Raw genomic sequence first — 20580 nt, forward strand, 5'->3', positions numbered from 1 at the left:
CTTTGTCAATCGGCCTATGTAATTTATTGAAATGTAGTCTGAGGCGCTTACCACTCCAAATGAAAGACTTCGCTATGCTATCAAATTGCTTGAAATAAGAGAGGGGGACATCTACCGGGAGAGACTGTAGCAAGTAGTTGAATTTTGGAATACAGTTCATTTTAATAACATTATCCTTCCCAATCATCGATAAATGTATTGAAGCCCACCTGTCTACATCGCTCGAAAACCATTTTATTAAAGGGTCAAAATTAACTCTGACTAAATCAGACAAATTTGTTGGGAATAAAATGCCCAAATACTTAATGCCCTGTTTGGGCCACTGGAAGGCGCCTGGCTGGAAGGCCGTTACTGGACAATATGCTGTCAAAGCCAAAGCTTCGGATTTAGACCAATTGACTTTGTATCCTGAGAACTTGGAAAAGGAATTAATAATTCAAGGCATAGGCATAGATCTAGTGGGGTCGGAGATGAATAATAAAATATCATCTGCCATCACCCCTGGAAAATCATCATCTTTTCTTATCGTGGCTGCTAATGGTTCCAGGGCAAGACAGAACAATAATGGGGAAAGAGGGCAACCCTGACGGGTGCCTCTATGCAGAGTAAAATAATCTGAAATTAATCCATTTGTTTGTACCGCTGCTACAGGGTCTATAAAGTAACTTGATCCAACCAATAAATGTACTCCCGAACCCATACATTTCCAAAATCTTAAAAAGATAATCCCATTCTACCATATCAAATGCCTTTTCAGCATCAAGTGAGATGGCAGCGACCGGAGTCTGATCATTCGCCACTGACCACATGATATTGATGAGACGCCTGATGTTATCAGAAGAGCTGCGGCTCCGAATAAACCCCACCTGATCTATATGTATAAGAGATGTCATAACTTTACTTAATCGGTTAGTCAAAATTTTAGCCAGAATTTTTACATCTAGCTGGATCAGGGAAATTGGAAGGTAACTTTTACACTCGCTTGGATCTTTGTCCTTTTTAAGAATCAGACTGATCCGGGCTTGTGTCATGGTTGGTGGAAGCTTTCCATTCTTTAATGATTCAGTATAAACTTCTAACAAAAGTGGAACCAGTTCTGTAGCATAAGATCTAAAAAATTCAGCGGCAAAACCATCTGGCCCCGGGGCCTTACCAGTAGGTAGGGACTTGATTACCTCGTCAAGTTCCTCCAGGGTTATCTCAGAATCAAGAGAGTTTTTTTGCTCATTCGTCAGTTTAGGGAGTTCTAATGGTTCCACAAAGTTTCTAATATCTTCATCAGTAGACGAAGACGTGGAACTATAGAGATCAAGATAGAATTCTTTAAAAGCATTATTAATATCAATTGTTGAGGTCAAAATTTCACCACCAGCAGATTTCACTGAGGGAATAGTAGAAAAAGACTCTCTCTGCTTTATATATCTATGCAAAAGCTTCCCTGCTTTGTCCCCTGACTCAAAGTATGACTGTCTTGCCCTGAACAACCAAAACTCCACTTTCTGCGACAGAATAGTATTATACCTGTATTTCAATCGGGTCAATTCTCTGAGGCCATCAGATGACATACGGCGCTTCAGCTCTGCCTCGGCACTTTTAAAATTTCCTTCCAACTCCACAAGTTCTCGTGCTTTGAATTTTTTGATAAATGAGGCATACTGTATGATCCGACCCCTAAGAACTGCCTTAAGTGCCTCCCAAGCCACGCCCACAGAGGATCCTGAGGACCAGTTGGTCTCCATATAAACATTGATTTCAGTCTTTAACATTTGTTGAAAATCAGGATTTTGCAAAAGGGATACATTAAAGAGCCAATTATATGATTTCCTTTTCTCTGTATGTGGCAATATCTCTAAACTCACCAGGGTGTGATCTGAGACTAAGATATTTCCAATTGAGCAATCAACAACAGATGAAATGAGGGACTTCGATATATATATAAAAAAATCTATTCTAGAGTAAATCTTATTAACTGATGAAAAAAAATGTATAATCCCTACCAGATGGGTTCAAAAGTCGCCAGATATCTACAAGACCAAGATTTGTACAGATCTTGTGAAGCGTCACTGTTGCTCTAGGGGGTTTACACACTTTTGCTTCACTGTGATCAAGGGCTGAGTCCATCAAAAGATTAAAGTCTCCTCCCAATATTATGTCATGAGAGATGCCAGGAGCTTGCAACATCCCTTCAAGATCTATAAAAAAGCCCTGATCATCAACATTAGGTGCGTAAATATTAGCCAAAATTAAACTTTGCCCCTGAATTTCTCCTAACACAACAATGACTCTTCCTAATTTATCTTTAATCTGTTTGAGACATTTGAATTGTAGATGTTTATTAATCAATATAATGACTCCCCTGCTCTTACTTGAGCCAGCACTAAAGAAAACATGTCCACCCCATATCTTCCCAAATTTTTCAGCTTCTTGCGGTGAAAGATGCATTTCTTGAAGAAACACTATATCATATTTCTTGCGCTTAAGAACAGAAATAACCTTCTTTCTTTTTATGGGGTGCCCCAACCCATTCACATTCAATGTGGAGAGAGATAACCCATTCACATTAACATTTGACATATTGATATAATAAAAAAAAAAAAAAATGAGTGTGTCAAAAACAAAATTATACAGACCACATTCCCCATTAATGCAACAATCAAACTCCGAACTTCCCCCGGAACAAAACAAACAGAAAAAAGAAAAACGTGCGCATTAACCCCGCGCACGAAAGCGCCAACCGGCGACAATCCCTCCAAACTCAAAGAGTCCATGTACGCATGCGAGAACCCCCTCGACAACTTTGCCATTGGATTGCTCGAGTCCGGTGCTTCTGCACAAATTTTGTGAGGCACAATTACAATAACAGAAAATACTTTGTAAAACATAACCCAGCCAATAGGCAGAATAACAGAAAAAACATGTAGATTCATTCACAGAACTGTCTCGAAAGTGTGTTCCTCCACAAAATAAATTCCAGCTGATATAAAGCCGTTCAGTTTCCTCGGACAGACAAACAATTGTTCAGTGAACTGGCTGTTATGAGTGCAGCAGATGAGGTAATCATTCTACCAGGAGGCATAAGCACAAAGAACAAACATATTTAACCACAACTGTCCCGAAGTAGTGTAATTCCACAAAACAAGCTCCAGCCGTTAGGCAGAGCTAGCGCAAAAAACAAAACCGGCATCCCGGTTCCTCGGATGATCAAGAGTCAAACTAACTTGGAGGCCGCGCAAAAAAAACACCATAACTAACTCAGCCCGTCAACTTTATAAAAGACGTCCTTTATGTGAGCATATAGATATTTTGTGGTCATCCAAAGTCTCCATTCTCGATCTGGCTGGGAACTTCAGTGTAACAAAAAATCTTCCGTCAATGCAAAAGTTTCTTGGAGTCATGCCATAAAACAAACTCCAGCTGCTAGGCGGAGTCAACGCAAAAAGAAACAAAAATGGCACCCAGCTTCCTCAGATAATAGAGTTCCTAAACCGCGAGTCAGTCCACTAATACAAGAAACATCAAATGGCTTACTCCAATGTATTTATAAAGAAGAGTGCCTGTTTTGGACAAGTAAATACTTTGCGACCATTCTTCGTTTCTATTCTCAGTTTGGCTGGGAACATCAGAGCAAACGAGATCTTTATCGGATGATTTCAGAAATTTGGCCAGAATGCATCGAGGCCTATCTCCCTCAGCAGTTCTGCGAGCTGGGACTCTGTGAGCTCGCTCGATTTCCAGCTTGTGGCCTGTTATGTCCAGAAGACTCGGGAAAAACTCGTCCAGGAATTTCACCATATCTCCGCCCTCTTCATGCTCAGGGATTCCAACAATTCGTATGTTATTCCCTCGGCTCATATTTTCGAAATATTCTAGTTTTTCTGAAATTATTTCCAAATCTGTTTTGGACGCGAGCGGATTAGCAGTTAATTCCCTTTCTGATGACTCAAGATAATCGATTCCTTTTTCAACTTCTGACACTCTTGTAAACAACTCAGAGAATTTTGTTTCCATCGCCGTAATCGATCGACGTATTACAGCGAGATCCTCCAAGTCAGCAAGAACCTTCGTCAACATCACCGACATGTTGGACAACTGACGCTGAATATCTTCTCCCGACGTGCCGTCCAAATCGAGTCTCCGGTCCGCAGTCCCGTCAGAGGCCTCAGCTTGAACACGTAAGTGTCTTTTAATGTCTCCAGAGTCTGAGGATTTTGACTTCATATTTACCTCAAAGAGCAAGTATGTAATTGGGTGTATCGAATCTCACCAGATTATAACATGAAAATAATTAAAAAACTAGCAAAGTTCGCAGAGCTCGTGTCTCACACGTCTGTCTCTCGCATGGCGTCACGTGAACCTACAATTTCCATGACCATTTTAAAATTCCCTGACATTTCCAGGTTTTACATGAAAATGGGAACCTTGGATTTTGATGTTAGTACAGCAAACATGCCTTCAAGGTGCACCATTTGATTTGTTCCATACATGTGTGCTAACACTTTAACAACTTGTAAACAGAGAAGTCGAGACATGTCAGGTCAATCCCATATTATGCAACTCAAATCAAGTCAGATCAGGCACCCCAAACAGTGACTCAAGAGGATTTAGAAAAAGGAATTCTGATGAATCGCACACAACATACTGCTTTAAAAGGGTCATGACATGAAGAATATAATTTTTCTTGGTATTTTGACATATAAGAGATCATAGTACTATAAAAACAAACTGTAAGTTTCAGAACTCAAAACTTCCCCCTCATGCAAAAAGAGCATTTGTTGAAACCAAGCTGTCAAAACGACTCATTCTATACTTCCTCCACATTGTGATGTCACATTGTGGTAGACATTTGCATCTGACCGCCTCCACAACAACACGAGCAGAGAGCCAATAATAACAGTGGCCATTTACTGTCAAGTCTTAAAGGAGAAGCTGCACCAAAATCGGCCATTTCTGATAGAGGGTCAGAATAAGGGTGAAAAATGATCATGTTTTACAAATATATGACTGTTTTATGTGCAAAAACTTAACTAATATTATAAGTGAACCTCAAGGAACATATTAAAATAATTTAAAAAGGCACGCCATGACCCCTTTAAAGGAATAGTTTACCCAAAAAAGAAAATTCTGTCATTATTTATTCACCCTCATGTCACTTGAAATCCACATGGCTTTCTTTATTCATTGGAACACAAAAGCAGTTACTCATGGAAGAATTTCCAGGCTGATTTTTTTTCCATATTGTATGGAACATGGCTGTCCCTGGTCTCCATTTAATTTAATTGTATGGAAAGAGAGCAGTATAAACATCCTGCCTAACACCCTCTTTTTGTGTTCCACATAAGAAAGAAAGTCAAAAGGGTTTGGAACAATATGATGGTGAATACATAATGACAGAATTTTAATATTTGGGTGAACTATCCCTTTAACACAAGCCTTTGCTGCCAACATCTGATTAGCATTCATAGCTACAGGGGTTTCATAGTGAGAATGTGGAGGTCAGAGGTCAAACCACAGTAAGCAGACAAATGTAGACTCCAGACTGTTCTTGTCTCTTCCTCTAGGCACATCTCTCATTAATCTATCCTCCTTCCTACTCTCTTGCTTGCCCTTTCTTGGCTCTCAGTTTCACTTCACCTTTTTATTTCAGTAGTAATACACAGTTTGTGCAGGCTAGCCCGATGCCGCCTGTTGCCACAGCAGCCAGTAAGCACAAACTCACAACACATGCTGGAGTAAGAAACTGCTCCCGAATGGAAAGGACTACTTGTGCACACGCACACAAATCAGCCATCCACATGATTCAGTGGATTAGAGAAGCAAACACAGGAACTGTATTTGTGTTCAGTCTTGCAAACAAAGTCCACACAGATCTGAATACTGTCGTAAGTGGATATACCACACTATTGTTTCATACCAATTGTGCATTTAAAAGACAACTTGAAAGCAAAATGTACATTATTGTTCATAATTTCCCAATTCACAAGAAACAACAAACTTTTTTTTTCTTCATATTTAGTGATGCTTGCTAAGGCACTATTACTGTACTTCTATTGTTCATACTGGGGGTTAGGGATTTGAAATCCCTAATGGTTTGTGGCTTGTTAAGGAGAGCTGTGCTATTAATTTTCTAAGTGACCAGACTTAGATTTGCACCTGACTGGGGGACGATAAAATGGGCAAAAAACAGGGACCTGAGCTATATCTAGGAACTAGAATATCATGAAAACTTGTGGGTGGGTTCTTTTTACTTGGGCCAGTAAGAAACCCCCTAGCAACCATCCAGAATGCCCTAGCAACCACATAGAAAAACACTAAAAAAAACACTCTGAACGCCCTAGCTAGTTTTGCATTAATACCAGTGATCACCACTCACATTTTCTTCAAAATGTATTAACTTTCTCCCCCTCTGAAACAACTTTTCTTTTTCTGCTGATGAAACAAAGGCCGCAACAGAGGGGAAAATAATATTAACCAATAACATTAATTCATTCTACCACATGATCCAATCAAACCTGATGGTTAAAATCAAGTCCCACTCTCCATTATTTCCTACTGAATATTCTGTTTCACTTGGAAACACTTCAACTTGACTTTAAACCAAACAAAGTAAGTCTTAGGCCACACCCACACTAATCCATTTAATGGAGAGCATTTTTGAAAGTCTCTGTTTTCGTTGGATGAAAACACCATTCTAGTGTAGATGAGATACGTAAACATAGCGAAGTTAATACGCTTTTAAATGAAAATGTATTAGTGTGGACGTGGCCTTATTTTTATACTTCACTATATTTCATGTGCATTTTTCTTCAATCGTCTGGTTTTATTCTGGAGTTTGTATCACTTTGTGTCTGTGTTTTCTTTCAAACTGGACAAATGACATAACTTGCATGCTTTTGTATGATTCGTATATTGCAGTAAAAGCAATGAATCCCTTCCAATCCAAATGTTAGTGCAAAAGGAAGTAAATTGCAGGAAGGAAAGCAATAATAACCATATTTTTCAGTACCTGACTCCACTGTGATAATAGACAAATTATACTGATAGGTAGTCATTGCCTTCAGGGATTACAAAGTACTGTACACTTTAGAGGGCTGAAGGTTAGAGAACTTTATTTTCATACACTCTGGCTACTTCAGCTTTATCTATGTGTGAGATCATACTCTAGAGCTACTGACTTTGTCTGGACTGCACTATGTGGCTGTGACTTAACCATGTTTTGAGATGTTGAAAACGTGAGTACTCACCTCGCCCGTGACCACATATTTGCCATCGGGAGAGAAGGCGAGCGTAGTGATGGTTTTCCTGAGAAAGGAGTGAGTAGACGGAAGTATTTAAGCCTGTGTTGAAGTGTACACATTCTGCCAGCTTGAGAGATTTCCTGTTCGTCTGGTTACATATTGCTCATCACAATTATAAGAATGGCTTCCATTGACCCACAATGCAATCAGTGGGGTACATACATATACATATAAAATATATATATATATATATATATATATATATATATATATATATATATATACACACTGTAGTATACATATACATATATGGGTAATTGATTGAATTTCAATTAATATGAGGTCATAAGTGCTGCATGCATAACAATTTTACCAAAATTAGCCAAATGCTGTTTATAATAGCTTTAGATATGGCATGTCATACTACAGGACAAGTCAACTTCACAAAAGTATTTTATGTAGACTATCCATATATAATACATATGAAAGTTTCCTTTGATTTTAAAGAAGGTAAAAATAGTTCATTTACACAGTACCAGAGCCTTAAATTAATTATAAGCCAATATCTGAAAAAGTTTATAATACACTTATTATAACAGAGATCATCTAAAGGCAAGTAAGCAAAAAGAAACACTCATGCACAGTACACTAGTGCAGCTAATGAGCCATACGATGTGACATTTGTTCATGTTTTGCTTGTTTATACAAGTATGAAAGTCTTACCTGGAGCTATTGAGAATATGATGTTGTTTGTTTTTCTTAGGGTTCAGTAGCACCACCACACACCTGTCAAATGACAAAGAGAAAGAGGTCAAATACTGTAACCAAAAATAAAAAGATTTTTTTATTGTTGTAAAAATGCAATTAAAAAAAATGCCTAATTTCCTTGCTCTGTTAACTTATCGGAGCAAATAGGTTGTTTGCTTTTATAGATTTTGTGTTGTAAGGGTGCAGTACATGACACGCAGTCTATTCATGACCTCTGTGTCTTTTATCTTCCAAATACAGGAACAACCTCAAACCTTTTTAAAGAACCAAGAATAGACACAAGGCTTTTATAACCTGTAAATGGAAGCACAGGGCTCATGTAAAGATCGTTTGAGACAATATCAGGTAGGGGAAACACCCTGCTGTACTGAAGAAAGAAAAGAAAGGTAGTGAGACAAACAAAACAGTGGAAATATGGCAATGAATGCAGTAAAATCCTTAACATTTTTGGGCTAAAACCCCTTCCAACAACAAAATCTATGCTAGCCCTTTTCAAGTCTGTAGTAGGCTCAGAAAATGGATCACAACACAGTTTTTCTCCATAAATAAATCAAATGTTGAAGCCTTACTAAAGGTAAAATGCAGATAAAGAGACAGAAAGTGCTTTAACCATTTATAGAAAAACAAAAATATCCTGCAATGCATTTCCTAAAACACCCAAAGGAGATGAGTGGACTTCCTTTATCTGATAATGAGTAAAGCAAGTCAATGCACTTTTTAGCTATATTTTAAATGTGCTTCAAAAATAAATGTCTAAAAAAAACTAAAAGATGATATGAGGAAATTGCAAAGTTAGGTCCATTTGCACACAGAAATTGGCGATAGCTTTACAAAGTCCAGTTTGATTGATCTTCCGGGAGTCAAGGTGCAGAGTTTTTGATTATTGAAGTTTATGGGCATCAAATCTTAGAAAGATATTCAAGAGACTAATCTGAGACATATCCATACTAATTCACTAGCATTTGCATTTTTTTGATTCTTAACCTCTTTATTTTCCAAAGTATGCAATTCGAAAGTCTTCGTTTTAGTGTGGATGAAAGGCTTAAACGTAACAAAATCAATGCATTTTTAAACCAAATTGTATTTGCCTGGAAGAAATTGAATGAGTTGGCTACTACAGAAACTTACGACTTTTAGTCCCATAGAGAAAAATAAACTAACCAATGAACAATGGTATTATCATTTTTCCTAAGTTTGACCCCAAACCTAAACCTAACCATAAAGTCTTACGCCCTACCCAAACCCTAAACCCAATCCATGACTTTAATAGGAAAATAATTTTGTGTACTATGGAAGAAAGAAATCATCAGGTTTTGGAACATGAGGAGGGAAAGTATTACAGGTTATTGACATACATCAGTTATTTATTGCATAAATAAATAAATATGGAATGAGTAACCAAATTTGTTCACTGACGTTTCCTTTCTTAAAATAAAGTGTTGGATAGGAGGCTAGCTAAAATTTGATGCCTGTATTGTATTGATTTGATTTGTATTGTATGTTGATTGGTTGGTGTCTATGGGAAACAAAAGTAGTACTTTTTCGTATGAGCCAAGTCGCATGATACTTTATAATTTCGTGGCCATGTCATCAGTTATGACGAGTTGTAATGAGACTATGGTGGCACACCTGTTAATTCTGCATTTTTACCAAATTCACGTTCGTAACAATCACATCATATTACTTTGGGATGAATGGAAACTCTGACAACAATAGCCGCTTTTCCACTATCGGGCCAAATGGTTCTCATTGCAAAACCGTGCTGATCCAGGACAGTTGGCATGGTTACGGATTCTTTTTCCACCATGGTGCAGCGAAATCAGGATCAGAATGTACGTAACAAATACGTCAGTTGGTGACAACATGACAGGCAAACATTGGAGCAAGTGCACTATGGAGGATGATCAAATAATCCAGTTATTAAGACATATTTTCCCCCTGGTTTTTACTCTGCTAAAGTACAAGAAAGACACGTCCCATGTCGCAAAAATATTACTAGAACCGTTCCTCGCCATGCTCATGAACCATTCGAGCTGATGGTGTAAAAACTCTACCACTGTACCACTTTTAAAGTTGCATCTCTTAATGCTATGTAAACAAAGTGAACTGGTTCCATGAAGGCCCCTTCCTATCTAAGTGGGTGGTTCAAAATCTGGCTCGACAAAACCATATCTTTTGAGTAAAGGCCTCTTTCATTGGCTAAGGGCCATCTCTAAAGGTCAGGTTGCACACAACACACACACACAGAGTGAGCAAGGCACTAGGTGTCTGGTGGTCTCTTTCTTCTGGTCATCCAGAGATGTTTGAGACAAAGCCACACAAGCAATCCATCTCCCCAAACCACAGGAAGAGCAGTGCTTGGAATCCACTGAGTAAAAGCCTTGCTGTCATTCAGCTCCGTGCTTTACGAGTGTGAGTGAGAAAGGAGACGAGAGGGACAGAAAAGATGACCTCATGTTTCAATAGCACATTTCTCATGTCTCCATAAACTAATCAGTAAGACAGGTCTTTCACAAACCCCAGCTGATGGCAGAGACAGGGAAACGAGGAAAGAAGAGGAGCTTCATTGTTGGCAAGTAATACCATTAATGGATTTCCTGCACAATATATAAGCCAAGCTCCTGATAGGATTGACAGGGCTTGGATCAATGACTATGCATGACTGTTGTAAGAATGTCTATAGCTCATCCACTTACAAAGATCAACTGATGTGAATCAGTGCAGATTTGCCTTGCGCATGTATAGGCAGGGTTGGGGAGTAACGGAATACATGTAACAGGATTACGTATTTAAAATACAAAATATAAGTAACTGTATTCCGCTACAGTTACAATTTAAATCATTGGTAATTAGAATACAGTTACATTCAAAATTTATTTTGATTACTGAAGAGATTACTTTGCATTTAATTGTCATTTGTTTCATTTAATATTTAGACCTTTCAGATGGAAAACATTTATACATATAAATGATGTGATCCAAAGTGCATTTTGTAAGTTTGGAGCAGAAGAAATAGAAATAAACCTTGTGTAAATTGTCAGCTTTACGCTAAGCTAAAATACTATTTCTAGCCATTTTACATGCATGTTACCAGACATGATCATATTTTTTTATCAAGAAAATTCACATTAGATCATAATTTCTTATTCTCTAGTAAGACCTTTGATATTAGGGCAAAAATCATATTCTTGATAATACATTTTTGTATTGTTTTCCTGTAAAAATATCTACAAATTCTTAAAACAAGATCAATTTGATTTATCTTGTTTTAGAAGCAACACTGCATTAGATATTTAGGTTTTTCAGAGAATGTATTTTTAATGTGTATTTTGTCTAACTGTACTGGCAGAGTTTTTATAGTCAAATCAAGTGAAAATATCTACCAGTGCTGAAGAAGTAATCCAAAGTATTTAGAATACGTTACTGACCTTGAGTAATCTAACAGAATACGTTACAAATTACATTTTACAGCATTTATTCTGTAATCTGTAGTGGAATACATTTCAAAAGTAACCCACCCAACCCTGGTGGTGGAACATCTGGCAACTTGCTATTGGTAACTTGCCCATTTAGAAAACAGTAAACAAAGGCACGTACATGCAATAACAACAAAAAAAAAAAAGCTCAGTGTAGGCTTTCAACCAAAATGGGAAAAACCATTTATAAAAGAAAAATGCCAGCACACCACAGCTCCAAAATGTATAATTTAACACATTCACAAGAGAACATCTCATTTCACCAGGTAACATACGAAGGCATTGAATTCTGCCCTACAAAATCTGAGACACGATTCAGACATGACACGTTTTCAAAAACAAACCACAAAAGCATAAAAGTCACAGTACCGTTGTGACAGAAATCAGAAGGGAAAATCTAAAAATAATTCATTGCTTATGTTTTGAGATGGTGTAGCATACACATCATTGTTTTAGTTGGAATGAATAAAAACCTGTATATGGCCATTTGCTCATACTGAAACTCTTTAAAAAATATACCTAAACCCTAAAATAAAAAATAAAAATCAGCCAATTTTTATTTATGAAACAGTTATCCCTTTACCACACACACAGTTTAGACAAAGCTGTGGGACAACGGTAGCACACGTGCTCTTATGTTGGGCAATGGTGCTCACTTGGGTGATGTAGGTTCGAGTCTGGCCTGTGACATATCCCAATCTCATTGCTGCCCTCTTGCACCAATAATTTTCTCTTACTATCTGCTATATATGCTTAATTGAGGCAAAAAACAAACAAAAAAAAAAAACAACATACATAAGCTCTGTTCCAAAAACCTAGTAAGCTGCCCTGCTACTTACATATGCAGCTGCATTCTAGGACAAAATTAAAACCATAGTGTGACCTCATAAGTGACTGATTTTGAATGTTCTACATAGGCAGCAACTCTGTGTCACGGTCCGGTCACCTTGTCAGCTTGGGGTTCTGCCTGACGGGACCATGACAGTAACGGGCTGCCTCTGTGTTTTGTGTACCACCTTTGTGTGTGTGCGCATGGGTCCGGTTGTTTGGTTGTTTTGAAAAGGAACTTTGTGTTGTTAATAAATCCTATTGAACTGTTACCTCTGCTTTTGGGTCCTGTCTCTCACCCCCCTGACACTCTGTGTGGCATGAGTGTCACACAAAGTAGAGCTAGCAACTGACTGCAGGAGACTTTGACCTTAGCATGTTGCTAAGCTAAAGATGTGATACTCTAGTAAGCATAAAAATACATAACACAAAAAAATATTGAGGAAAATAATTAATTAAATTAATCAAACTGAACTATTTTTAATTAATACTTTCATTTTGAGTGATATATGTTTGAATGTTGTGAACTTGCTTAACATCGAGCCAATGCTACCTACAACTCTTCCTACTTTGTTAAACAGTTTTTGAGTTACTCAGTGCTTCTTGTAGTCATGAAAATGTATTATTCTCTCTGACACACATTTCAACACTGCCTCTATTTCCTCCAGATTTCCTCACGGGAGTCCGTTCTCTCAGTACAGTAATGGAATCTCTGATTTGGGAGGATCATTGTGGGATTGTGCAAGGATACAAATGCTGTTTCTGTGCGGCGAGCCTAGCTGGAGGAGAAATGAGGGCAGGATGCCTAGACTCTCAGAGATCTACTCGCGTGTGACTACAGATTGACTGCACAGAGCCAACAAGGAGATTCATGTTACTGTTCGAACAACATTATTTACAGTAGATTCCTCACAGTACAATTTGAGCCTTGAGCTTAACTTAAATTTACAGTGTACTGTGTGGATTTGCCAGTTTATGAGCTTAATGTAAACCTGAAAAGTTTACATGCACAATCTTACACCATGTGTTTACACTTTATGTTTAAGGTCATGTAAATGCTTTAAAGGAATATTTCGGGTTCAAAACAAGTTACGCTTAATCGACTGTATTTGTGGTATTATTTTGATTACCATAAAAATTAATTTGGACTTTTTCCCTCCTTTAAAATTAGAAAATAAAAAAATCTGCGTTACAATGAAGCACTTACAATGGAAGTGAGTGGTGCCAGTCCGTAAACGTTAAAATACTCGCGGTTTGAAAAGTATAGTTACGAGACGTAAAGATTAGACATGTTAACATTTTAATGTGATAAAATGGCATACTAAACTTCTGTGTAAAGTTGTATACAATTTAACAACTTTGTTGCCATGACAACGTAATGCTGTAAACCCCCAAACTCTATAATGTCAGTAAAAATTAACATTTAAACCATTCAAGTGCTTTAACAAAAGTATAAGCTTAATTTCTGCCTTTAACCCCTACAAAAATGGGTCCCATTCACTTCATTGCATTAATTGTTCTGTTAAAACTACTGTATTATTTGAGCTGTAAAGTTGTAAATTGTAATTTTTAAAGTTGTTTTAGGGTTTTGGGGTTTACAGCATTATGTCATCATGGCAACAAAGTTGTTAAATTGAATATAAATTTACACAGAAGGTCAGTATGTCATTTTTTACACTAAAATAATGTAATATGCATATAGTTTATGTCTTGTGGCTATACTTTTAAAACAGTGAGTATTTTCATGTTTACGGACTGGCACCATTCACTTCCATTGTAAGTGCCTCTTTATAACCCAGATTACAATGATTACAATGTTCTTTAGAATGTTCTAAGTGGTTCCCAAGGCATTGCTATGTGGTTTCTTGGGTGTTCTGTTTGGGTTAGGGTTAGCGTGTTGCAAGGTGGTTGCTTAAAAATAGCATTCCAGTTAAAGAAATGCTCCAGGTTCAATACAAGCATTTGCAGCATAATGTTGATTACCACAGAAAATATTTTACTTGTCCGTTGTTAATAAAAAAATAATAATAATGATTGTGGTTACAATTGAAGCCAGACCATAAATATTAAAATACATACTGTTTCGGGGGCCTGGGTAGCTCAGTGAGTAAAGACGCTGACTACCACCCCTGGAGTTGCGAGTTCAAATCCAGGGCGTGTTGAGTGACTCTAGCCAGGTCTCCTAAGCAACCAAATTGGACCGGTTGCTAGGGAGCGCAGAGTCACATGGGGTAACCTCCTCGTGGTGAGTTGTGCGTGGATGCCGCAGAGAATAGCGTGAAGCCTCCACACATGCTATGTCTCCGCGGTAACGCGCTCAACAAGCCATTTGACGGATTGACGGCCTCAGACACGGAGGCAGCTGAGATTCGTCCTCCGCCACCCGGATTGAGGAGAGTCACTACGCCACCACGAGGACTTAGAGCTTGGCATTCCAAAATTAGGGAGAAAAATGGGAGAAAATTTAAAAAATACAAATAAATAAATACATACTCTTTCAAAAGTATAGCCACAAGACATAAATATTATACATGTTAACATGATTTTAGTGTGATAAAATCAGGGATTTACCAGCATTACTGCATTACAACGTCATGACAACAAAGTTGTAGGCTAATATTGAATAAAACTTCACACGCTGATCAGTAAGTAAGCAATTTTATTTATGTCTTTACGTTACATTTGAAACAATGTATATTTTAAAATTTATTGACTGGCCCCATTCACTTCCATTATAAGCGCCCTACTGTAACTGAGATTTTTACTTATACTTTTTTAAAATAAACAAGGGACAAGTCAAAAATGTTTTTTGTGGTGATCAACATTATGCCACAAATGCTGTCAATTGAGCATAACTTGTATTGAACCCGGAATATAGATCTAACGATATAATTAAAGAGCTTTACTGTAAATTAATCAAGTGTAATACAAGACAGAGAGAGAGACAGACTCCATGTCTAGGAGAATTAAATGAGAATCAAAACAAGCTAAAAGCTGTTGTACAACAGAGGCTATAGATAACTGGATCCTAAACAGCTTGTGTTATGATCTCTCAGGTTTCACAACTGTTCAGGGTGTAGACTGTTTTGTACATGTATAAGTGTTCAAGAGGAGGCAGATCAAATGTTGTGGCCAGTAAATAAGGACAGTTGTAGCGTTGGTCCATCTGGCGAGTGGGATAAACCAGAGACAGGTGGTCAGGCCTGTCTCTCTCTTCCTCTAACACGCACACCCCAGCTCGCTGTCAGACTCAAAAACCTTTCCAACCCTGAGCCCAGCTGTAGGACTACTCATTTGATCCAGGCCTGTTCTCTCCTCAGCTTGGGCAGATGGTGACCAGAACTCCCCAATCCAACAAGCCTGAGCCCAGCAGTCAAGATATATTCAGATAGCAAGGGGATTGTACACTGAAAAAATGACCTTGTGCTATGACATGCTTAGGAAATTCACTTCAGGTTAGTTACTAATAGCAAATTCCATTCATCACTATGCCTTTCTAGCAAGTCAGTCCACTGGTGGCCATCTTTGGAACGCTCCCTGGAAGCTATTTCCAGTCATGAAAGTGCAGCTCCTATCTACTTGAATGGGGAAAGACCGAAATCAATGAACATATTTCAAATCAGCCGTAAAATCTGACAACACTGGTATCATAAATTGTGCTTCTTTACCTCAGATTACACACAAAACCCAATTTTCCTGATTTGGATAGCTAATGCGCATGCACGTTCTTGAGTTGATTGACAGGCAATGTCTGTAACTAATAGGTGATTGGCTGTTTTACCTGTAAGGCGGGACTTCCTTTCTACATCTGTTGACTGTTGGGTGTTCAGTTTTTTCCCCATTCATTTTAATAGAAGTGGCCTGTCTCTGGCCCTACTCGCTCAGGACACTTGAAGTGAGTACCCTGAAGGGTGCAGGGCATTACTGCCTCAAAAGTGTGTTTGGTACACCCTATATGAAGCTAGTGGACACAGACATATGTCACTGGCACTTTGTCTTGAATAGGAATATTTTCTTGATGAAGTAACAGCAAAATTACTGTTTAGAAAGTTTGCGTTTGAAAACATTTGGGGGGGAAAACGCCTTTTGGTATATTGTATAATTCAAATGCTTACAATCTTTCCGCTTTGCTTGTTTTTAAAAAAGCATGCAAATATGTAAAGAATATTTTGCCTCTGGAAAACCTGTTTGGAAACTTTTGCTGTTCTGTTTGGTGACATAAGTGTTACAGAAATTACTTACAGCAGCTTTAAATTTGCCATCATCTGCAGACTTTGTGGTCACACTTTATAATAGGTGGCCTTAACTACTATGTACTAACATTAAACACATACAAAACTATGTATTTACTGCGTAACTACATGTTGTTCTGCAAAATATCCACATTTGCTGCTACTGAGGTTGAGGTACGGGTAGGTTTAAGAGTAAGGGTTGGGTTAGGGTTAGGGGTTAGAGTTAGGTTTTGGGGTAAGGGTGGGGTAGGGGCAAAGTTAACAGTGTAACTACAAATGTAATTAAATGCAGGTACTTTAAATGTAATTACAATTCAACAGCATTATGTACATAATAAGTACATTGTATCAAATGGTTAAGTACATAGTAGTTAAGGCCACCTAATATAAAGTGGGTCCGACTTTGTGAACTGGGCCAAGTAAAAATAAGGTTATCTGATGTGGTAAAAATCAGAAATCTTTAAAAAATCTAGTTTTACACACACGAGTTAGGTTCCTAGACATGTAATCTTTGTGTTTAAAAACAAACAAACTTTAATGACTTTAAAAATGTCATGTGGTGTAACCAAAAAGTAAAAGGTATTAAAATACTTCCCTTGCACCTTGAATACATGAGAGAGTACAAAATTAACTTACTGTAAATGTCATTTTAATATATATACTAATATCATGAATTTCTGAGTTTTCTCAGGGTAACTCCATATGACATGAACAGAATTAGCCTTTTCATAAAAATGTCAAAATATCTGATTTAAAAACAACAAATGACTTTCCTTACAGTCATCAGGCTCTAAATGGGTCCTCTCTGTTTTATGTTTTGTTTTGTTTTTTGTCACATGACAATAAAATGGCAACCTACAAGTCGGTTACAGCACCTGAGGGACCTACATTGTTCAAATTTTAAAAACATAAAAAAATAAAATAAAAAAACCACACTGTTTTACTGCTTTTTAAAAAAATACATTTTAATAAAAGATTGTTTTGCAATACTCAACATTTCTTTTTTCAAGAATTGCAGCTTTTATTGAGACTGATTTTTTTTTTTTTTATACCACAACACATTTTTTACTTAAATGTTTTTTTAAAAATCACAATGACTTCGAACTCAGTAACTGAAAACATGTTAAGAGGTGTATTCTAGTAATTGTTTTGTGTAAACTGCAATTTTATTAACTTAATAGATCCGAACAAAAAAATGAGCGTCACGTCATTGACCAAACAGTCTTCTAGAAGTGACCTTTGTGAAGTAATTCCATTGCTCACTTCCTGCAGTGCTCTTCAAGGGCATAAAACTGATATAAGTTGGAATTTGCTGAGGAAACACATTGACTCTGTGAGTGTGTTTTGAGTGTAATATTTTATATGTGTAAACTGTATATGATCATGCTATATGGCATTATTCTAAAAAAACATGCTGAAAATTCAAATCACTTAAAATTCATCTATCCACTTTTCATGCACAATACAGCTAGCCAAAATGATTTTCAAAATATTGATATTTAAAATCTAATCTTTCCTAAAATGATCTCAAATGCGAGTGGGTTCTGGGGATGTTGTATTCCCCGCAGGCGCATTTAGATTGCGGGTCTCTTCTCAGTGAGTGTGTGTGCAAGTGAGCAGTCATTAGGGAGTGTGTGTGGAGCCGTGGAGCCTCAGGAGCGCTGCATACTGCAATGCAGCAGAGAGAAAAACCATACACAACAACACTATCAACCTCTCTCTCTTTCTGCCATCCTCTGTTTATCCTATTTTCACTCTTTTTTCATTCTCTCCATGTCATCCTTCTTTCCTTCCTTTCATTCATCATCCTCTCTCTCTCTCTGTCCTTCACTGCAATGAGCCATTCAGCTATATTGACCCACATTACTAAAGCACACAGGGCTGAAAGAGATTCTGACACACATTTTCATGCATCTTTGATTAACACAGAGGGCCTTTTATTCATTACGCTCATATCTTTTCTACAGTGACCGCTGCATTACACCAGAACTCATTCAAACATTCATGTACAGTTCACTGATGCTGCTAAATGCCAAAATGGATAAATTAGTGAATGGCGCCACAGATATAGGAGGTTGGCCCTATTAAACGACCTTGTAGGATTTGTCAATAAATTGACCTGTTTACTTAAAAGACTCCAAGAAGTCGGGGTCTCAGTGGTAAATGACGCTGGCTACCACCCCTGGAGTTCACTAGTTCGCTAGTTCGAATCCCAGGGCATGCTGAGTGACTCCAGCCAGGTCTCCTAAGCAACCAAATTGGCCCGGTTGCTAGGAAGGGTAGAGTCACATGGGGTAACCTCCTTGTGGTCGCTATAATGTGGTTCGTTCTCGGTGGGGCGTGTGGTGAGTTGAGCGCGGATGCCACGGTGGATGGCGTGAAGCCTCCACAAGCGCTATGTCTCCGTGCCACCGCGCTGAACAAGCCACGTGATAAGATGCACGGGTTGATGGTCTCAGATGCGGAGGCAACTGGATTCATCCTCCGCCACCCGGATTGAGGCGAATCACTATGCGACCACGAGGACTTAAAAGCGCACTGGGAATTGGGCATTCCAAATTGGGTAAAAAAAAAAAAAAAAAAAGACTCCAAGAAGTCAAAATTAGAGTTTTGTGGCTTTTAGTCCATGTCTGTTAGCTTTGAGATCATATAATTTATACTCCTAAATATACTCCTAAAAGTAGACAGAGTAAGTTTTAGCAGACTCGCATCTACATTCCCTAGACATTAAAAATATTAATGTCTCATCTTGCACCCACTTTTATTTTCAATCAAATGCTCTCTAGAATGAGAATGTCCCTCGAAATGTCCCGACCCAACTTCCAGTTTCAATAGGAAATACGGCAACACAAGAAATAAAAACTGGCTCGTCAAGGAATTTCATGGGGCTTAAGTGCACATACTGTATGTGCTGTGAGCAAGCATAGTCCTTATACATGCATGCTGTGATGACCTTGATTTTGAATTATGGGTTAGGTACTATTTTGGTTCAGCTTGTAAAAATACATTAACCACATTTTCCTTGCATAATAAAAACAAGTTTTTAACCCATAACATCCTTTGGGTCGAGAAATCAAATGACATGACGTGTCACTCAGATTGTTGTATCTGCATCTAGTTTTCCCTGTTTTATCTGGTTAAGTGGAAGACTCTGTCCTGAAGCATACTGAACTATTCACCTCTCTAGATAGCAGTTACTGTACACAATACTGTACAACAATGCCTAATATGGAGTTTTACAGTAATTCTCCTCAAGACAAAGAGTAAAAACATTGTAAAACATTGTAAGCATCATGACATTGTGTTTAAAAGACTCATGAAAGGATTATGATTTTCACAATGACAGACACCTAGTAAACCCTATAAAACCTGACATATTTTTTTTTTTAAATGGAGCTGTTTTTTTAGATACAAAATCTAGGAAAACAAAAAATACTTTTTTTTTCTTCCTCTCCTTGGTCTATGCAAATGTCTGACATTACAATTTAGCACATCAAATAAAATATGAATAAAATATATATATATATTTCAATAAATATTATCATATGTTTTTTTTTTTTTTTGTTGCACCAAATACTCCACTGACATTCAAAAAGCGAAAATGTTAAACAGGCCATTTTGGAAATTATGTTATAAGCCCTGCATCCAAAATTGCATACTGAAAGACGCATTTCTCGGCCAGTATAACAGTACATTCTTTTGGGGGGGTATTTTCTCCCCTTTTCTCCCCAATTTGGAATACCCAATGTGCTCTAAGTCCTCGTGGTGGCATAGTGACTCGCCTCAATCCGGGTAGCGGAGGATGAATCTCAGTCGCCTTCGTGTCCGAGACATATGCAGAGACAAGTCACACATTCATAAGTACATTTTCTCGAAAACTATAAACAGTGTTATGTAAGATACTGAAAATAAGTAATTCATTATAAATTAATAATTACTTCGCCAAAAATGTTATCACATTACTTTACTGATTACTTCATCTAAAAATTAATCGCATTACAAATTATTTTACTTTTAAATTACTTTCCAAATCACTTTTCC

The 20580-nt window shown here is 37.6% G+C and overlaps 1 protein-coding gene across 2 annotated transcripts in view; it reads right to left on the reverse strand.

Annotated features, from left to right (window-relative positions):
• Positions 1-20580, reverse strand: part of LOC127455487 (mitogen-activated protein kinase-binding protein 1-like) — a 70761-nt gene that overhangs the window by 34455 nt on the left and 15726 nt on the right. For both annotated transcript variants that reach the window (XM_051723430.1, XM_051723429.1), the window contains exons 3-4: positions 7959-8021; positions 7242-7299 (exon numbers count right to left, since the gene is read on the reverse strand). In XM_051723430.1, the coding sequence (XP_051579390.1) occupies positions 7242-7299; positions 7959-8021 (121 nt within the window). The remainder of the gene's footprint in view (positions 1-7241; positions 7300-7958; positions 8022-20580) is intronic.

The sequence above is a fragment of the Myxocyprinus asiaticus genome, chromosome 17, assembly GCF_019703515.2.
Source record: "Myxocyprinus asiaticus isolate MX2 ecotype Aquarium Trade chromosome 17, UBuf_Myxa_2, whole genome shotgun sequence".
In the NCBI taxonomy this organism is placed as follows: domain Eukaryota; kingdom Metazoa; phylum Chordata; class Actinopteri; order Cypriniformes; family Catostomidae; genus Myxocyprinus; species Myxocyprinus asiaticus.